General features: G+C 42.2%; 1 protein-coding gene across 2 annotated transcripts in view; it reads left to right on the forward strand.

Annotated features, from left to right (window-relative positions):
* LOC126999979 (uncharacterized) overlaps positions 1–18355 on the forward strand; it is a 30094-nt gene extending 11739 nt beyond the window's left edge. The window contains exons 15-38 of one of the 2 annotated variants that reach the window (XM_050863311.1): positions 226–386; positions 828–930; positions 1264–1376; positions 1835–1904; positions 2134–2214; positions 2578–2642; positions 2804–2905; positions 6825–6888; positions 7069–7233; positions 7462–7644; positions 8050–8199; positions 9690–9923; positions 10404–10706; positions 10943–11164; positions 11856–12042; positions 12730–12970; positions 13603–13741; positions 13856–13966; positions 14285–14463; positions 15172–15256; positions 15560–15706; positions 16103–16234; positions 16845–16948; positions 17507–18355. In XM_050863311.1, coding sequence (XP_050719268.1) covers positions 226–386; positions 828–930; positions 1264–1376; positions 1835–1904; positions 2134–2214; positions 2578–2642; positions 2804–2905; positions 6825–6888; positions 7069–7233; positions 7462–7644; positions 8050–8199; positions 9690–9923; positions 10404–10706; positions 10943–11164; positions 11856–12042; positions 12730–12970; positions 13603–13741; positions 13856–13966; positions 14285–14463; positions 15172–15256; positions 15560–15706; positions 16103–16234; positions 16845–16948; positions 17507–17798 — 3633 coding nt within the window. In that variant the 3' untranslated portion in view covers positions 17799–18355. The remainder of the gene's footprint in view (positions 1–225; positions 387–827; positions 931–1263; positions 1377–1834; positions 1905–2133; positions 2215–2577; positions 2643–2803; positions 2906–6824; positions 6889–7068; positions 7234–7461; positions 7645–8049; positions 8200–9689; positions 9924–10403; positions 10707–10942; positions 11165–11855; positions 12043–12729; positions 12971–13602; positions 13742–13855; positions 13967–14284; positions 14464–15171; positions 15257–15559; positions 15707–16102; positions 16235–16844; positions 16949–17506) is intronic. The other variant, XM_050863312.1, reaches the window with a different exon arrangement.
* Positions 18356–20985: the final 2630 nt, after the last annotated feature.

Genomic DNA, 20985 nt, shown 5'->3' on the forward strand with positions numbered 1-20985 from the left:
AATACTACTGGTTTTAAGGTACTTAACAATCTATCCCATAACTGTTATGGTAGGATAATAATTTAACTCAAAATAGGTTCCAAAGAAAGTTGTGTTCAATGAGATTTTGCACAATGCTGATGCAGTAATGAAAGAATAAATGTATTATTAGTATGTGTATGTGGATGCAGTAACATATCTACATTGTGTGTGTGCATGTGTGCATGTGTACGTGGATCCAAATAGAGTGTGCGGGGTGTGGGAAGCAGCGTTGTGGGGCCAAGCCTGGAGCAGCGGGCCCATAAAGACGCAGGGGAGAGGAGGAAGACAGCCATGGAGAACAGAGCCTCTGTACTCCAGCAGAAACTCTCCAAGTTGAAGTGGGATTTCAGGAAGGTCACCCTAAGGTACAGTTGTCTCATACAAATACACACACACATGCACATGCGCACACATGTACGATGCACGCACACACATGCATGTATGCACGCATGCAATGTGCAGTAATGCTGTCTGAAACAATAAAATAAAGAGTTAAATTGTGTTTTGTGAAAGGAAATGGTCAATGGAAACTTGGATTGAATGTATTACTTATCATTTACTCGTATTACATGCCATTACTAGAAATCAGATTTACGAGCTACACAATGACAAACTGCCAAAATGCAACTGTTTCACAATAAACACTTACTGAAACTGAGACTTGCTTTTACAACCAAGTTCTTTTGAAATAGTAGTGCTGTCAACACCTCTCAAAACCATTTTATGTATCCAAAATTACCACAAGCCTTTACTCATAATGGATGGTTGATTCACACACCTGTAATCAGTGATTTGATTTTGCCTAGAGCTGATGAGGTGGAAGGAGGAGCTGCCCTGCTGGAGGAGATTCCTCTTCATCCCTCCATCTCCAACACCTTGCACAGGCTCACAACCAACAACATGAACAAGGTGAGCAGCACACTGCAGGATTCCTTGTATAGTTCAGGTGTACCGTGTTATGGAAGTACTATAGTGTTTATTTTTTCCATTTCTACCTTTCCTCCTCTAAACTTTCAGGATAGTCTCTATTTGTGCCTGTCCAAAGACATAATCCCTGCCTTAAGCAATCCTTTCTTTCCATTACTTAATAGTCAATCAAGTCTTTAACTTATGTCCTGCAATAATGTTAAAAATATATAAGTCTAGCACACCAAAATGCTGGAGGAGATAGAAAGTATTTTGTGAAGGGAGCAACCACTTATGCCTGTGGCTGACCTAAGTTGCACTGGTTGTCTGCTTCAGGTGGTGTCTGGCAGCAGCCGTGAGCTGGAGCGCCTGGAGGTGCTTCTTGGCAAGTTACGGACACTCTACTCCTGGAATCCTCTTGTCTCGGTGCCTGCCATCCAGTTTCTCAGGTCACTTGTGAAAAAACTGTATCACTCTTAGGTGCCTTTGTTTGTTTGTTTGATTGTATGAGTATCTTTTTAGTGCCTCATTCTCACTGTCTTTCTGCCTATCTATGGGCTCATGCCTAACTATGGGCTCATCTATCTATCAGTAACTATTTTGGTTAACTATCTGTCTGTTGAACCTTTTGTATAATATCATCGTCTATCTTGCCTGCCTGCATGCAGAACAATATACATATGATTTTCAGCTGTCTGAATAATATTAGTTTTGATGTCAGTATACCATCTCCTTACTTTTGATGTCAGCTGCCTGCCTTCAAAATAGTTTCCTCTGCATCTACTTGCTTGGCTAAGTATTTGTGCAGATTTCTAGCAGATTACTCTTCCTATGTAGTAGCTGAGCTAGTTTGAACCATAGCGTAAAATGTACAATTACAAAAATTTTCCTCTCATTTCTGCCACAGCTCAAGTAAGGTGCTCACTGCTGTGGACAACTCTGAGGAGGTGTTTGCTCTCCTCAGCAGGCTGGCTCAGGCAAGTTTAACAATCATAGTTTTCTCTGTAGAAATGCACAGTTGAGAAAATATTCTTTTTAGATTGCTTTGTCTTAATGTGTCATCAGTATGAATATTATAATATTCCATGATAAAGATTTTCCTCATCAAAGTTGGATGAAAATCAATATGGGGCATTGGTAATCTTTTCTTTAACTATTTACATGGCATAAAAGTCACTTCTTTACTCCTACACTCTTTACTTTCAGATTTGCCAAGGAGGACGTGAGGTTATGGATGGTGGGGCAATGGGAGACACTGAAACCCCACAGTCCGTAGTGGTGGTGAAGGTATGGCTTGGTTAGGTCCGATGGTCCGTCTGTCTTTCTGTCTGAAAAGGCAGCATTTATAATTGAAGGTTAAATCATAGGCTTATGAACTATTGCATAGTGCCATAAAGCTGAATTCCATTGCATATTGGGGCCAATGCTATTTGTGACAACATTCAGGTTACCAGTTTTTCCTTCCCCACCCTTCTCTAGGTATTCATTTACTGAATAACCTCATTGCTCCTAAAAATGGCTGGATTATCTTTGCATATACATGTGGCCCAGGTCTGAATCTTGACCAATAAATTTCAACACTGGGATACTAACCTTTGCAGACTGCCAGTACTAAAGCACTCATCAATATGTTCTCTTCCTTCCCTGCAGGTTCAGGGGCTTCTTGCATCCTGGCTGATGCAGATCAGATCAGGAGGGAAAGGTGATGCTTCTAGGTGAGGGGGATGGAGGAGGAGGATGGAGTAGAGAAGCTATAGTGAGCATGACAAGAGTCAGACAATATTAAGTAGATGGTATTTATTCTAATTTGAACTTTGAAAAAAGAGACACTTATTAAGAGGGCATTGTGCTACTGTGATGAACCCTTCCACAACAGTTCCCTGATGCCCTCTGAAGGTGAAGGAGCAGCAGGGGAACAAGGGGACGGCACCTACCTCTCACCCCGTCCTGCCCATCCACTAGCGAGGAAGCCGGCCAGGTTAGTTCATTCAGCAGATCAACTCTAGGTTTTCTTTATCACAAGGAATGGATATCCTGGTTTTAACACTCATTGAATTTGTTCACTGTATTTTTTTCAGGTGCTTTCTTTGCCCGTTTTTTTCTCCACAAATTCAGTGAGTTGATCTCCCCTCTGTTGTGGTTATACAAAAATGGCCAATTTCTAGCACATAACTTTTCCTATGAAGTAGCTGAGCTAGTTTGAACCATAGAGTCTATGTGGTCTCTAAAGTTATTTCTGTGTATGAACTTTCTTAAAGGACAAGTTATCAGAATGAAAGGTTACATTGTATGTGTAATTGATATGTTTATGTACTTGTTTAACCCTTCAGCATGGAGGAGGATGCCATATATATATATATATATATATATATATATATATATATATATATATATATATATATATATATATATATATATATATATATATATATATATATATATATATATATATATATATATATATATATATATATATATATATTTTTTTTACATCTAAGGAGACAGCTCAAGGGCGCAAAGAAAAATATAAAAAAAAGCCCGCTACTCACTGCTCCCGAATAGAGGTCAAAGGAGTGTCCAAAAAGAGAGGTCAATTTCGGGAGGAGAGGTGTCCTGATACCCTCCTCTTGAAAGAGTTGAAGTTGTAGGCAGGAGGAAATACAGATGAAGGAAGATTGTTCCAGAGTTTACCAGTGTGAGGGATGAAAGACTGAAGATGCTGGTTGACTCTTGCATTAGGGGTTTGGACAGTATAGGGATGAGCATGAATAGAAAGACCTGTGCAGCGGGGCCGTGGGAGGGGGGGAGGCATGCAGTTAGCAAGTTCAGAAGAGCAGTCAGCATGAAAATATCGATAGAAGATAGAAAGAGAGGCAACATGGCGGCGGAATTTGAGAGGTAGAAGACTATCAGTATGAGGAGGAGAGTTGATGAGATGAAGAGCCTTTGACTCCACTCTGTCAAGGAGAGCTGTGTGAGTGGAGCCCCTCCACACATGAGATGCATACTCCATACGAGGGCAGACAAGGCTCCTGTAAATGGATAGCAACTGTGCGGGGGAGAAGAACTGGCGGAGACGGCACAGAACGCCCAGCCTCGAGGAAGCTGATTTAGTAAGAGATGAGATATTAAGTTTCTAGTTGAGATTTTGAGTTAAGGATAGACCGAAAATGTTTAGTGCTGAAGAAGGTGATAGCTGAGTGTTGTCAAAGAATAGGGGATAGGTGTTTGGAAGATTGTGTCGAGTGGATAGGTGGAGAAATTGTGTTTTTGAGGCGTTGAAGGACACCAGGTTCCTCTTGCCCCAATCGGAAATAATAGTAAGGTCTGAGGCTAAGGGTTCTGTTGCCTCCAGCCTTGAATCGTTAAGTTCCTGTGGAGTGGGTCTTCTATTAAAAGAAGTTGAGTAATGCAGAGTTGAGTCATCGGCGTAAGAATGGATAGGACAGTTCGTTTTGGAAAGAAGATCATCAATGAACAACAGAAAGAGAGTGTGAGATGGGACAGAACCCTGTGGGACACCACTGTTAATAGGTTTAGGGGAAGAACAGTGACCATCCACCACAGCAGAAATAGAACGGTCAGAAAGGAAACTGGAGATAAAGGTACAGAGAGAAGGATAGAAACCGTAGGAGGGTAGTTTGGAAAGTAAAGATTTGTGCCAGACCCTATCAAAAGCTTTTGATTTGTCCAGCGCAATAGCAAAGGTTTCACCGAAACGGCTAAGAGAGGATGACCAAGAGTCAGTTAGGAAGGCAAGGAGATCACCAGTAGAATGCCCCTTGCGGAACCCATACTGGCGATCAGATAGAAGGTTAGAAGTGGAAAGGTGCTTTTGAATCTTCCGGTTAAGGATTGATTCAAAAGCTTTAGATAGACAGGAAAGTAAAGCTATAGGGCGGTAGTTTGAGGGATTGGAGCGGTCACCCTTCTTAGGCACAGGCTGTATGAAGGCATACTTCCAGCAGGAAGGAAAGGTAGATGTTGATAGACAGAGATGAAAGAGTTTGACCAGGCAGGGTGTCAGCATGGAAGCACAGTTTTTAAGGACAATAGGAGGCACTCCATCAGGTCCATAAGCCTTCTGAGAGTTGAGGCCAGAGAGGGCATAGAAAACATCATTTGGAAAAATTTCAATAACAGGCATAAAAGAGTCAGAGGGGGGGATGAGTAGGAGGAATATGCCCAGAATCGTCCAATGTGGAGTTTTTACAGAAAGTTTGAGCGAAGAGTTCAGCCTTAGAGACAGATGAGATGGCAGTGCTGCCGTCAGGGTTAAGGAGAGGAGGGAAAGAGGAAGAAGTGAAATTGGAGGAGATATTTTTGGCTAGATGCCAGAAGTCATGGGAAGAATTAGAAGCAGCAAGATGTTGACATTTTCTATTGATAAAAGAAGTTTTGGTAAGTCGGAGAATAGATTTGGCACGATTCTGGGCTGAAATGTAAAGGTCAAAGTTAGCGGGTGTTCGAAGGCTCTGGAACCTTTTGTGAGCTGCCTCTCTATCTTTAATAGCACGAGAACAAGCATGATTAAACCAAGGATTTTTAGCATGAGGAGTAGAGAAAGAACGTGGAATGTATGCCTCCATTCCAGAGACAATCACCTCTGTGATGCACTGGGCACACACAGAGGGGTCTCTCTCCTGGAAGCAGTAATCATTCCACGGGAAATCGGAAAAGTACATCCTCAGGTCGTCCCTCCGAGCTGAAGCAAAATGCCAGAAGCATCGCCTCTTTGGTGGGTCCAGAGGATGTACAGGAGCAATAGGACAGGATACAGAAATAAGGTTATGATCGGAGGAGCCCAACGGAGAGAACAGTTTGACAGAGTAAGCAGAAGGATTAGAGGTAAGGAAGAGGTCTAGAATGTTGGGCTGATCTCCAAGACAGTCGGGAATATGAGTAGGGTGCTGAACCAACTGCTCTAGGTCATTTAGGAGAGCAAAGTTGTAGGCTTGTTCACCAGGCTGGTCAGTGAAAGAGGATGAAAGCCAAAGCTGGTGGTGAACATTGAAATCTCCTAAGATGGAGATTTCAGCGAAGGGAGAGTGAGTCAAGATGTGCTCCACTTTAGAGTTTAAATAGTCAAGGAATTTTACATGGTTAGTAGAGTTAGGTGAGAGATAAACAGCACAGATGTATTTAGTAATAGAATGACAATGAAGTCTTAGCCAGATGGTAGAAAATTCTGAAGAGTCAAGGTCGTGGGCACTAGAGCAAGTGATGTCATTGCGCACGTGGGCGCAACATCCAGCTTTGGATTGAAATTTAGGATAGAGATAGTAGGAGGGAACAGAGTAGAGGTTGCTGTCAGTAGCCTCAGAAACCTGTGTTTTGGTGAGGAAGAGAAGGTGAGGTTTAGAGGAGGAGAGATGGTTTTCCACAGAATGAAAATTACAACGAAGACCGCGAATGTTGCAGAAATTGATAAGGAGGAGGTTCGAGGAATTATCAGGACACCTCTCAAGTCGGCAGCCAGAAAAGGAGTCCTCCCTGGGGGAATTTATGGTCCCCCCCCAGGCGGGGACTCCGAGGCTCTGTAATTTTTCGCCATTTTGAATTTTGAATTTTGGGAAAAGGTGTGTGTGTGTTGTGTGAATGTAGTGTGGTGTAAAAAGAGAGAGGAACTGTCTTTAGAGAGCATGCTGAACTGCTCTCTGGTGTTGATGAGACAAAAGGGAAACGGTTAGTGAGGACATGGGAAGGGTCTTTGAAGGGCTTCAGCACCCTCCTCGCTTCCCATATATCCTCACCGGGAGTAGCTCATGCCCGTTTGGTAGGTGTCTTCCTACCTACTCCTCTGGAGTATTACTAATATTACTAATGGATCATTGTAAGGGGCACAGTCATGATCATTAGGACCTTTATCTTATATTGAGTTTTATGTGACCCTGCAGCAGTGAAGGGGACACCAGTGACGAGGCTGAGGAGCACCACAGTTTGGCTGCCCTAGAGGCTCAGGTAATCTACATCATATTATACTCATCATTATTATTGTCATCATCATCATTATTATTGCTGCCATCATTTTGTCAAAAGCCATAAAGACAAAGATGAATTCATGCTCTTGTCAAGGGATCAGTAGATTTCCTCTGCTGCCTCCCACCTCATGTTCACCACTTGTGTTTCATCTTGTTCAAGGTGCGGGAGGTAGTGGAGCGTGTGGGGTCGGCAGGACGTCCTGGAGGCACTGATCATGTGGCAGAGGATTCCCTTGACCCTGGGAGGCAGCTGCAATGGCGACGCACAGCCCTCACTCGCCTCAAGCAGCACCGCGCAGGGGAGGCATCCAGGAGCTGCCAGGTAGTAAGATGACATTTTTCATGATTTGTTTAGTTGAGAAAGTTCTCAGTGTGTTGGTCCAGGATAATTGGTCATCTGAAAAGCACATTGATGTTGAATACAGCTGTCACTCGCGTATAGGAAATATTTGTGTCAAAAGCATAACTGAATTTGTTTGAAAATTTATTTGTAAATAAAAATAGAATGCCTGGCTCTCATTACATACAATGTGACATTAAAAATATGCTTCAGCTGGCAACCTACAAGAAGGAGCATGCCATAACCCAGGATGAGAAAAAGGAAGGGGAGGACACTGGAGAGGGAGACAAAGCTGAGGACGATAAAGATGCAGATCTGGAGGAGGAGGTTGTGGTGCCTCCAATGACTGCCACCGTGGAGGAAGTGGAGACACACCTGTGGGCACTGCTAGGAAAGGTAAATTAACCTGCTGCCGTAATAACAACTCTACTACTTTTATCAGAAAAGGCTCATTGTAACTTTTCTACAGTTACAAACACACAAAAAAAGGAGGAATAATAACTTAAGAGAGGTAAATCTCATGCATTCAGATTTTTCAATTACACCATGAATTGTGAGGTACATTTATTCACAGTCCCTGAACCTATAGACTGATATTAGAGAAAAAGCCAATTTCACTAATGTAATGTTAACTTGACAAACTTCTCTTCTGTTCCTCTCATTTGATTGACGTCTTTAATTTGCTAATAGATATTTTCCTTTTCTTTTTAACTTTCAGTTCTTGTGACTACATAGAACTCCATTTATGGTAGAATGGACCTATTTCATTGATCCAAAACCTATGTTTCTTTGTCATGACAGGTGGAAGAAGAGTCTCAGAAGACCAGGGAGATGGTGAGGCAAGCTGCAGTAGCTCAAGAAAATCTACTTGAAAAGGTCAATCAGCACCAGAAAGAATGGGGTCACTCCCCTCTCACCCTGCCGCACCTGCCTCACCACATCCACACTCAGGTAACCCACAGCCCAACTCACCTTGCTGTGTACATGAGTGAAAAGAAACACTAGTGCACAATGTACGAGGGAAACATTAAGGGTCATATTCTTAAACATTTTGGCTCCCAAGCACACATGTTTGACAAGGGCTTTGTAGGAGTTTTGGACATTTCTAGGGGTAGTGTTATGACCCTGCTGGTAGTTTGATACTTCTTCTGTATCTTGAATCTAAAAAAACACTCATTAGAACCTGACTGATCTTTTTGGCCTTTGGAAACTGTTGATGTGAGGGTTGGAAGCATCTAACAATACCAACCTAAGACATCATGGAATAAAGGAAAGTGAAATATTGTTTTCTGGCGAGGTATGACTTATTTTTGGGTCCCTTATGAAGCAGCCACAGCTTGGCATGCCAGTCTTCCCTCCTCATCAGCAGTTGTTTGAATGTTTATGGCAGGCATCAGTTCCATTGTGCGCTGATACTTTTTTTTTTACCTACAGTAGTGTATGTACTGTACAGTCCCTGTCATGAATGTAACCGGGAACTTTCCTGCGTTTATCTATCTATATATTTATCTCTGTCAAATAATATTTCTGTTATTTGGGAGATATTCTGGACTGTGAGGTGGGAGTGGAGAGGACAGTGAGAGCGAGAGTGGAGGCAGCGTGGTTAAAATGGAGGGAGGTGGCTAGTCTATTCGTGAATCGTAGCATCCCTCTAAAGAGCAGAGCAGGAGTGTACCAAGCGTGTATTAGATCAGTTATGTTGTATGGAGCAGAAGCATGGGCTCTAACTAGAAAATTGATGCAGGTATTGAGAGCAAGTGATCGCAAAATGCTGAGGTATATGGCGGGGATCAGGTGGCAAGACAGGGTGTCCAGTGCAGATGTGGCTAACAGATGTGGAGTAGAGGACCTGGAAACAGTGCTCAGAAGGGAAAGACTCCAATGGTTTGGACATGTAAAGAGAGCAGGGGAGGATTCAGTGCTGGGAGTTTTGGAGAGATTGGAAGTATAAGGAAGGAGACCAGTTGGTAGACTTAGGAAAATGTGGAGAAGGTGTATACAGGAAGACTTGGCATGGATGGGATTGGATTTGCATCGGGCAGAAGACATTCAAGACAGAGTAGAATGGAGGAGAGCCATAAACCGTCCAACCGCTCAGGAAAAGGGAAAACGGACGTTAAACGAAATGATGAAGATATTTATCTCTGTATCTTTATACCTATGTATGTATATATGTATACATATATGTATGTATGTATGTATCTAATTATCTATCTATATCTACATCTGTCTTTATAGATATATGGATGAATAGATAGATGGATAGATAGATAAATATATTAATAAATAGATTGGTGGATTGTTAGATATCAGTAACAAGAGCAGGGAAAATAAGTTATGGAGTAACCTGGTTTATCTTTTTCACTAACCTCGTATCTTTTTTGCCTCTTTATGAACTCTACAGTTTCTCATTTGACCAGCTGTTAACTTTCCACCCTTAGGTAACAGATGATTTGGTTAATGAATTCTACTGCGACCTTTTGGACTTGGAGGAGTCTGGGGAGGTAGGCAGTGTGGAGGAGTCTCACAGGAGGGACACAGGGCGCAGAAGCAGCAGCCAGAGGGCTTCAAGTTCACCAAGAAGGCATGGAGGAAGTGACAAGTTCTCCCCTCCCAACACGGCCAAGGACTATCACAAACACAAGCGGCATGAAGGGAAGAAGGAGGGTGATGGGGTGAGTGCAGGAACGAGTGTTGCGTAGACATGAACAGTTTTTGTAATAAATCCATTGCCTCCTACAAGCATCAGTACAAACCACTAAAATTCTAAACCCCTCCTTGGAAGAAAGATAAATTAACATTTTAAATAAAATAGTGACACATTTCAAACTATTTTATCTTGGGTAAAGGATTTGCACTCATTACAGGTTCTAAGGCCCACCAAATGGAAATGCTTTGCCTCTTCTCATTAGATTTTTTCTCTTTCAGTTTTCTTTGCAACTACCAGAAGTTCTTTTATAACTTATTATTAGATAAAGCAAATAATTAAATTTTTGTTAGTTCCTACACTTTTCTTAACAGTTGAAGTTGAATGATTTTAACAAAACATCATTCTTTTAATTAGTGAAAAAGAAGCGAAATAGCTTTTAAGAATATGAAGATCTTCAACAGCTGAAAAAGAGCCATGAGTAGACACACAATGTCTCACTTCACAGACAGCTGCAGTGCCTCCCCTGAGCCTGGCTGGTTCACCTCGCCAAAGTAGAGCTAAGGGCCGCACCTCAAAGACCACCACCGCTACTCGTAACCCTCGTACCTCCAGGGGTGCAACCATCACCTCCACCCCCAGTGCTTCAGCCAGGACGCCTAAAACCAAAACACAGCGCAGTGGGCGTGGCCGCCGCAGCGTCAGGGACAACACCCCTCGCCAACCTCCTGCACCCCGCCCTCACCTCACCCTGGATCAAGTGCAGCAAATCCAGTGCTCCAGAACACACCTGCTCACATCCCTCAGCCAGGTGGGCACATGTGCTGACAATGCAAGATATCTCCATATATGAACCTGTGCTTACATGTGTGTGTGTGTGTGTGTGTGTGTGTGTGTGTATATACCCAGTTGAATTTACCTAGTTGTAGTATATTTGTGTGGTTCTGTTCCCAAATCTATATCTATCCAGTTTTACCTTAAATTGCCACAAACAATGATGTGAACCTAGTTTGACATAATTAATATTTGCACACCCACCTTTTGCAGGTTTCAGAGCCCCTGCAGCAGGAGGCACAAGAGGTGGAGGCAATGTTAGAGGAGTGCCACGGCCGGGTGGTGGAGGAGCAGGGCCGCCTGGCATGGGCAGTGCTGAGGATAGGCCAGCTGGTGCAGGCCATGGGGATCATGGTCAGGTATAGAGACACAGAAAAGAGACTGCGCCTTGCTCTCAGAGAGAAAATCAAGGAGCAACAGGCCATAAAAGAAAAGGTGAAGAGAAAAGAAAAGATAGCAAAATAGTGAAGTCTTTCTTGAAAGAGATGTACTCATACATATTTTATGGTAAAGTCAAGATACTTGATTTATGTCAGATATTTATATTTTTTCCAACATTGACCCGGTAGCTGCGGGGATCATGTTTCTTAAATGCCCCTCTAAGTGAGAAAAATGAGAAAAAAAATCATCACTCACACAAACCATTTCATAATATATATAAATGCATTTGTGATCAGTCTATGCATCATCTGTTTTTGGGGGTTTAAATCATGGCAAAAATTTGGCCCGTTGCTGCTACCATGTTAAACTTGTGCTGAAATAGTAAATGTAGCAAAATGTAAACTACTTTTGTCACACTGGTGAGCTGAAAGAATTCATTTGTAAATTTGACCCCTTCAAAAGGAGCAGCACAAGGCAGAAACACAAATCAGTATGAAAAGCTTGAGTTGACTGATATGTTGAGGAATAGGTGGAGGGAAAAGAGATGGAGGTGGAGCAGAATGTTGAGGTGGATGTGGAGAGGATATAGATGTGGACATGGGCATGGATGTGGACAAGGGCATGGAGGAAGAGGAGGAGGAGGGAAAAGGGGAGGAGGAAAACTAATAAGAGAAAATGATAGAATAGAAGCAGAAGGTAAAAAGGGAAGACCTCACTAACCTTTTCACTGCATTCTGCCCACCAGGTATTGGGGCTCAGACAAAGGATCACTGAATATGAGGAGGAGCTGCAGTGCCTTGCTGAGCTGGAGGAGGAGGTGGACAGAGCCTTCACTCACTTGGTCACTGACAATGCTCAGTTTGAAGTACAGCTCACCCGTTACTATGAGTCTCGTGCCATTGCTGGAGTGCCTAACCATCGTCCGCAGTCAGGTGGGAAGCTTAAGGGCTGTAATATCTACTTAGATGTATGTAGTTTAATTTACATTGAACTCTTGTCCTTTGCAAGTTTACTCTCTGTATTAGTTAAGGTATATGGCTTTTGTGAGTCGTTTATTGATTGATTTCTTCATAGATTTTGTACTTCATCATATTTTTTGTATTGAATCATGTCCACATAGGTTAGGTGTAGGCTATGTATATTTTTAGTTAGCCTGAAAGTATGGACATCTGACCACATATTGTATTTAACATGGGTGTCTATGGAACCTAATATGTGAATATCTTATCTGCGAAGGTTCATATTCTTGCATATTCGGTGACTCTATTTTATGTGCCGCCAAGTTCAGATGTTTATTATTAAAAAATCAGATTCCTGGAGTTCCAATAAATGAGGTCAACTTATGTAGCCTCCTCAGTAACATCATTTTCATTTTTATATGATGTAGTCTAGACTTTAAAGAAAGGAATATGAAATCACTGTAAGGCAGAGGACGAGGAGGAAGAAAAGGAGGTGGAGGAAGAGAAGGAGGAGGAGAGGCGAGGAGACAAGAGAGTTAGGGAGTTAAGGGATACAGAATTAGACAATGAAGCAAAGGAAGCAGGAGAGGTGGAGAATGTAGAGATGGAAAGTAATTACAGATGCAGTTTATAAATTACCTCTTTCCATTCTACCATCAGCCTCCAGCAGTAGCAGAAACAGCAGTGACAGTGATGGGGGTGACGGCAGGGGTGAGGACGAGGGTCAGGGTGGCGGTGGCAGCAGTGACAGCGGGGACAGTGACTCAGGCCTAGGGACTGACGAGGCAAGGACAGATGGAATTGGAGGTGGGGCAGAAGGGGGAAGGGGTGTGTGTACCCTGCGCCCCCCTGGCTGTGATCCGGCTGTCTTCTCCCTTGTTACTGTGCTAAGGGAACTGCGGTGAGTGTAAGGTGACGATGGTGACACTGAAACATATTTGTACACTACATTTATTTGGTCTTTCAAGCTTTGCACTGTTCTTGACACTATCCATGCAGGTGCCTTAGCAGTCTGTTACCACCAATATTTCCTCCGGTAGCTGAAGCCCACATCATGGATAATTGCAATGATTCATCAAGGAGTAAAATTCACACAAAAAAGGCACTTGAACTAGTTGCACTATAGAGGACTAGAGGAGGCCGAATCAAAGAGTCACAAAGAGCTGAATTGGATGACCCCCGGAGGTGTCTGACTCATTAGGTTTACTATTGTGGTAGTCTTAGGAGTTATGTCTCCTGATTTAACTTAGCCCACAAAGCATTATGGAAATTCATTAGTTGACAGAAATATATTTAAAATCTTTTTAAATAGTCTATTGCAAATGGAACTGATATCTAGTAGTTAATAAGCATTTGCTGCTCTGAGTGGAATAAATGGTTGCATGGTTTATCGTGGAAGCAACTCCTTATGTTTATCTTTGCAGAAACAAATCCCACTTAGGACGGAATGAAGTGTCATTGTGGTCTGTAGGAATGTGGTGGAGTTAAGTTATGATGATGAGGTTGTGATAGCAATTCTCTACTTCCATGCAGGTGGCGGGTGGGTGGGGCAGCAGAGCGAGGGCGCCGGGAGAAGGCAGTGGAGGAAAGGCGTCATGCAGCTGTCATGAGGCGTCTACACCGAGCTGCACACGCCTCCCACACTGCTCTTGCTTCTCTCAACACCCTCCAAGTAGGTTCCTGCCTTCATGCCATGCAACAGTCAGGCAATACATACAAGGTGCATCCACACCTTTTACTAACTTTTTGTGGATTTAAGCTCACCAGTGTTTCCACATTGGTACAGAGTGAGCGTGAGGAACAGCTGGGTGCCATTTCTTGTGTGGTGTGGCTGAGGCAGAGTCAAACAGCAGGTGACATCACTCCCCTCACTCGCCTGCCTGTCCCCAATATAGACGTAAGGATTGTAATGTTAGTGAACCAAGCCATTACTTTAACTCTGCTACATTAAGGAATCAACACCAAGCTAGTAAATGTATGTAATACTTGGTCTATTAGTAGAGTTACAGTCATGATGAACAAGGTAAACTTTAAAACTCTTTGAGGGAGGAAGCCATTTATTTGTAAAAGAAAAATATGTGAGAAAAAGTTTCACAGGAAGTATAAACATATTTAAAACTATAGTTCTACAATCTTTGTACTTGTATTCTTTTTTATGTATTAATGTTCTCAGAGGAGTCTGTTGTATTGATTCTTGCTAACATCTTTGGTTCAGCTGGACAGCATGATGGCTGTCAAATGGTTTGGTAACCAGCTGGACAATAGTGGTGGGGCTACAGCAGCCACCACCACACCCGGTGATGGCACACTGCTCACCAAGAAGTACCTTGACCAGGTTAATGAAAAGGTGGCTCAGGCTAAGGTGGCCCAAGAGCTGGCAGCACAGAGGCACAGGTGGGCCACACTGCAACAGTTACCTTTTCTCAAACAGAAGAAGAGTTATAGTACCTGCTAAGGGGACCATTTTAGCACATCTCATTTACTTTATAACCATGAAGTTTCACCCATGGTAGAATGAACACTTCCTCCTATGGGAGTCTGCTATTTAAAATGATGCATCATATGCCATTTGAAACTCTAAATACATAAGAAATATAAATGAATCTCTTCCTTTTGAAATTTATTGGATTGGGAACTAGTAAAGTGACATTTATTTTTAAAATGCAAAAAAATGTTTTATAGGCAGATTAAATGACAGAATGAATGAATCTGGCTTGTACCTCTTTTTAACTGCAATAAGCTCTGCTGTTTGCCCCAGACATTGGTTGACTGTAAGACATCACTTGGTGCCAGTGGCAGTGTTGTATTCAGTCACTGCCAGTGTCTGGACAACATGGTGTATATTTGTTGTGTTGCTCAGTTAACGTGGTAAGAATTTTCAGACCTGTGACTTTTGGCCCTTTACTTGTCTTATTTTTCTTTTTATTGAGACGTATATGAGCTCCCACCCTGCATTTTTTGAAAATAGGATCACACATGATGAAGTCTGCCAAATGCACAAAACCTTAAAATGCCTAGTTCCAACTTATCTCAGTCCATTTTTTCAGTCTGAGAAAAATACAATCTCCTTTAGACATGCTTTCTATCTATTGTTGGTTCCAGGGAGGGCCGGGCGGAGCGCCGGGCCCTGGCCCAGCAAGTGGAGCAGCTGCGTGGAGAGCTTACTCATCTCAAGAACTCTTATCAGGTACTATTTAGGAGTCTTGGGTGCCCTGACCTCAGGTCATGGAGTCAGTACATTCATTCTGGGAACTATAGAAATAGAGTATTGGGTTTTGTTTCTAGAAGTGCTAAAGTTGTCCTCAAGCAATATTTGGTATTATGAAATGGACATTCATTTGTTAAAATCTGTTCATAGGAAAATGACAACAACTATTCATTCATTGAGAAATTTGGTCAGACTTAAACTGACATTTTCTTTTTCTCTTCTTTCAGAGTTTAAATTTAAATATTTTTGATGCACATACTATCCTTTTCCCTCACTTTTCAGGTGACAAAGGAGTGCAAGCTAGGCAGCAGGACAGAGGTGGACTTAGTGGAGGTTGAGAACAAGCTGGATGCCAGCCTGGACCTTCGGTGGCCCAGCAAAGTGGCAAGCCAAGTGGCCCGCCATGACACTACCATGACACAGTTCCAGGTCTGGCCACCACCACTGTCACCACCCATAGCCATAGGGACACTGATGGTCTTACAAATCATAACTTTATTGGCTAAAAGAACTTACTTGTCTCTGAACTTAAGGATTAGTTAAAAGCAAATCTTGTAGTATAAACATATAGGCAATGCCTACATTGGTGTAGGCTGGTCTGGACATGGGGTAGTTAAAAACTGGAAACTCCAGATAGAGGACCAGACTTATTGTGAAACAGTGAATAGATTTTCAAGTCCATTTCCTTATCAACAAATTATCTTATCAATTTTGCTCTTTCTCTGTGATGCTTGAGATGGTATTATGTGGTTTCTTTGTTCATCTTTAGTACTTGCATACTTGAATGTGTGGCCTGGCAAACATTAGCATACCTTGGTGATGCAGGCTGACATGGCCAGCCGAACACGAGAGTTGCGAGCGTTGCAGAAGGAGGAGGCGGCACTGGCGGCACACATCCTGGCACTCCGGCAGGAGAGGGACCACCTGCACTACCACCTCAAGCAGACCACAGCACAGGTAGGTTATGTGTGCCAATTACTATGTACCCTTACAAGTAGTACTCAATAATGAAAAAAACTGGAACATTGAGCAGAGGTATGAAAGTTATTTTCAATATTGAACTAAATATACTTTATTTTAACAGTTTAACTATATACCTGAGCTTAATTTTTTTCTCTGTTATGAGTGCCAATTGCAAGGGTGCATACTGATTGTAATGGGTTATATTAATTATTGTAAGGGTGGATATGAATTATAAGGGTGCATATGAATAAGTGAACATATCTTAACCAGCATCATGACTATTTTCCCCATCACTGACAACCCCAACTTGCCTGCCAGTGCATTACTACTTCAAGTGTTTCTTTACACTGGGCCACCATTGCCCTCACTACTCTTCTAACCACTAACAGCATGTGCTGGGCCATGGCACTACACTTACCTTAAATATTGTATAAGTAATCATCACCATAAATGTTGCTGTTAATCCATTTATTTTATTTATTATTTTATAATAACCAGTTAGAAATCTGCAGCTTACAGAGCAGGGAGCTGTGGGTTTTTCAATGCTACTTTGTGGAGTTGGTTTATAAGTTTTAATGTACAAAGTCTATTGGTGGTGTTGCAGAAACGCAGTGTCTCGAAGCTTGTGAGGGGTGTGGGTAAAGCAGAGGAAGTTCGACAGTTGAGGACCACTGTAGCACGCCAGGATGAGACCATTGCAGCACTCAGGTTTGGCCACCCCCCTCATGTATCCCTGATGCCCCGTTTTCTTGTCTCTGAAAGGGATAATCTAGGAAGAAAATCAGTCTTGAACTACAGTCAGATAGGATTGTCTTGCAGACCTCTCTGAGTTTCCTGTTCATCTACTCTTGATATGTATATGCCTTTTCATCTTTCATGATGTGCCCTATCTCCTCATCCATTTGTTCAAAGTAATGAATGTACAGATTTGGCTTTGCACTGAAAGAGGAACAGTGCATTTATGTGAAAATTTGTATTAATCCAGGTGTACATGTAAGGAATTGAAGCTGACTTTTCTCTACTTTACACTCTAAACATGTTTATCATTACTTTTTACTAACCAAGATGGAAGTTTACACTCTCGGAAAAAAAATCATAAGTGTAGGGAAAATGGTTGGAAATGAGCTGGAAACCAAAACCTGTAATTTTTTGTGACGTCTGCCATCTGTTTTGAAAATGACTAATATTTGTATACTTTAGCACTGACACTCATGTTTATACAATGTCCACCACATAACTATGGTGATTGATCCTTTCTGCTTTCAGACTTGAGATCAACTCCCTCCGTGATAAAACCGGAACAGTGACTCTGCCTGGACTGCCTCCATTGCCTAAACCCACTCCATCCCCTTCTCCACCTGCCCACTCAACCTCCACCTGGACCGAGGAACACCACTCTACAAGAACTACAGTTGGGGACAGAGACTCCCTTCCTCACACCTTCAGGCAGGATGAACGCTCTGACAGGGAGAGCAGTGAGGGGACCACGCCAGCAGCGGCAGCAGGGGGTAGCAGTGATGAGAATGCTGATGTCTCGTCATCTTCATCTGACTCCTGAACTGCAATGCTGGTGTATCACTGTTGCTGACTACACTCTCTGGTAAATTTTGAAGGTATATGGACAACATTTAGTAACAAATGATGGGACTGAAATACACTTAATGGAATATCAGGCATTTTGTAGCTAATTGCTTACATTCACAACCATCCAAAAAAGTTAAAGTAAAATTTTTATGCTGCATTCTGTCCTGGTCCTACACCAAGACATGAAGTTCTTTCCATTCATTTTGATATGTTCAGTGTCATTTCATTAGATTGGAATTATTAAACTGGTCAACAAATCTTAAAAAGTTGCTCAAATGTCCTAACACACATTTCTTCCATTTTCATCAGTATAGTTTTTTTTTCACAAACTCTCAGTGATGTTAGTGATGAACATGTCATCATTGAGACTCGATATCTAGGCCGATCTAATCTTAATACAATGGGTAGCTACATTTGGACTTTATGTACTGCCTAAAAGTGACAATTATTCATACAAACGAAAAAGTAAAGTTCAGAAGCACTTGTAATGTCCATTGTACTGGTAACTGTGATTTGTTTGTCTCTGATTTTTCTTTAGTATACTATAGTAATTAAATCTGAAGTTTTATTTTAATTTAAACAATATAGAGGTGCTCTGTTTCATTTTTATTGATCTCATTTTAAGAAAACAAAATACTGGGTGGTTTAGAGATGGATGGGCGGTTTCATTTTGTCTGTGCCCCGTGTGTACCCAGCTGTGAATGGGTGCCAGGTGTCAGTTTGGGTTGTGTACACCAGTGCTCTTATCTACCCAGCAGTGAATGGGTAGGCTACTGTGGTTTGGTTGGGGATTGTGATTGGGGTGGTGTAGTCTGACACCACGCAAGGTTAAAGACCCAAGGCCCTCAGACTAGGGACACATGAATTTTAAGCTCATTCCAGAAAGCTACAAGTAAGCAGGTGCATTACAGTTACACAGCAAGTGATGGAAACTTAAGTGGTTAAAAGGTTGTAAAGAGCATGGAGACTGGTAAGGGAGGTATCTGAAAAGAATGTGTGTAGTGAGTTCTGAACTGAAAGCAAAATCTATGCCAATAAGAACAGAGAGTAAGAGAAGTGAGTGGCTAAGATGTAATATCAACAGTCATGGACAATATGAACTAATATGAATACGAATATGAAACCAAGAAAAACATGAGGTGTTTAGGCTGGGAAAATTCCTTCCCTTCATCAACAGTTTCATTTTTGACCCATACAGGACGTGAAAGATACAAATGAATTATCAATCTCTTGTCAAGATGATGATAGGCGATAGCTATTTTTTTTTTTTTTTTTTTTTTTTTTGTATTTCGTTGGGGATGCAAACTTTGAACAAATAATAAGCGTTAACTCCCATATGAGAGAGTTCATCAGGTAAAGGATGGGCTACTACTACTACTACTGCTACTACCACCTACTACTACTGTTAAACATGTTCCTGCTTATGCTACGGTACGACAAAACAGGTTCATAGAAGTACTACCTCATTTTTTTGTTTTGTTTTATATGTTTGGGAGAGGAGTCACGGATGGCACTGAAAGGATCATCGTGTCATTGAAGCAAAGGTTAGTGTGTGTTGTTTATTTTCTCTGTTTATTTCACAGATAGATAGATAGATAGACTGAGTGAGATTTTCTCCCGTGAATTCTATAGTACGAGAGTCAAAGGTCTTATAACTGGTACCATTTATAAGGTCTCCGGTATAGCACACTTTTCCCCGGCGTGAGATATTCATTGGAAAACGACTATTGGCGTGTTATAGTCGTTGGTATTGCCTCGGATACGTAAGTTATGCTTCCTATCCCCCAAGATGTGTGCGTTTTATGCGGCGATGACTCAGCGTTGCCAGATTGTCGTACTCTGCCTCTAATGTTTGCCGATTTCCGACCCAAAAACTGCTTTCATTGTCCAAATAACTGCCTTTATATATGGTTACCTATTAAATGGTTAATTATTGGTTCTTCTTGGCAACAGTTATGGGCAGAAGCCGGTACATACGCGGCTCTGAGTACGATAATCTGGCAACGGTGGGCGATGTTCCGCTGTGTCGTTCGAGGGATGGTGTCGAACAAGAGCGTGGAGGCAAGCATGTGGTGGCTGCGGCAGGGTGTGCGGCGGAGCAGGAAGTACTGTGTGTCACTGAGCTTGTTAGTCCGAGTGAGTGTGCGTGTGTGTGAGTGCTCGATCTGACTGGCATGAAGGTTTTTTTTCCTACATTCGGTACATTCGTGGAGCATGTGGCGAAACAGAAACTGGTTCATTGTTATACCGGCAGTGGAGACGGGCATGTTAAGAATAAGGAACAAGTCAGTGATCCCTGTAGTGGTGTAACGATGGACAAGACCCCGAAATATAAAAACATATAAGACGAAAATTGTGCTGAAGTGGGAGGCGAAATTCTCCCTCTTGGACGATCCGCACTGGGCGCTCTGAGGAGGGTGTCAGACGTTGAAGGAACACCCGAGAGGGACACCACGGAACAAAAAGGTAAGTAGGCTACGTCACTAAGAAATAATCTGCGTGATGTTATTCAGTTATTGTGCCTGGCGGTCATTGAAGTGTCTGTGCTATTGATGTTTGTGTAATTGTTTTGGGTCTCCGAAAATACCATGTGCGTCTTCTTTGTGTGATTAGATACATGTCTCTCACCTCTAATATAAAGGCACGGTTAATCTAGCCAACAACTGCTTCTAATATACCGAAAAAAATAGCATGGGTACTGCATAGGATACTTCTTTTGCTTCACATTTGTGAAAGTTTTAGTTACTGGTCGTACCCCACAGCTGGCAGGTCCCCGCGCGGCTTGTGTTGGGGGGTAGGGGGGGCTGGGGTGGTGGAGGGGGAGAAGTAGTTGTTCCCTAGTTTTACCAAAGACACATATATGATTTTTATTTCTGCATTCCATTAACTCTTGGATCTTTAAATGAACACGTTTCGAAAGTCTTTAATAATACCGACTTTTACCAATATTATCCCGTAAAACAGAAAAAAAATTGGCTACGAACAAACAGCTGAATTCCATTAACTGCATATATTGCGTACCACGACGAACACATTTCATAAGTTCATGAAGGCATGAGGCGATTTCAGGTGCACCAGCCTTACGTTAAGCGACACCTAACCATCAGCAGAGGGTTTTCATATATGCCACCCACTGCAGTAATCCGTTCACCGTTGCCAGA

This window comes from Eriocheir sinensis, chromosome 17 (genome assembly GCF_024679095.1).
Source record: "Eriocheir sinensis breed Jianghai 21 chromosome 17, ASM2467909v1, whole genome shotgun sequence".
NCBI classification, from domain to species: domain Eukaryota; kingdom Metazoa; phylum Arthropoda; class Malacostraca; order Decapoda; family Varunidae; genus Eriocheir; species Eriocheir sinensis.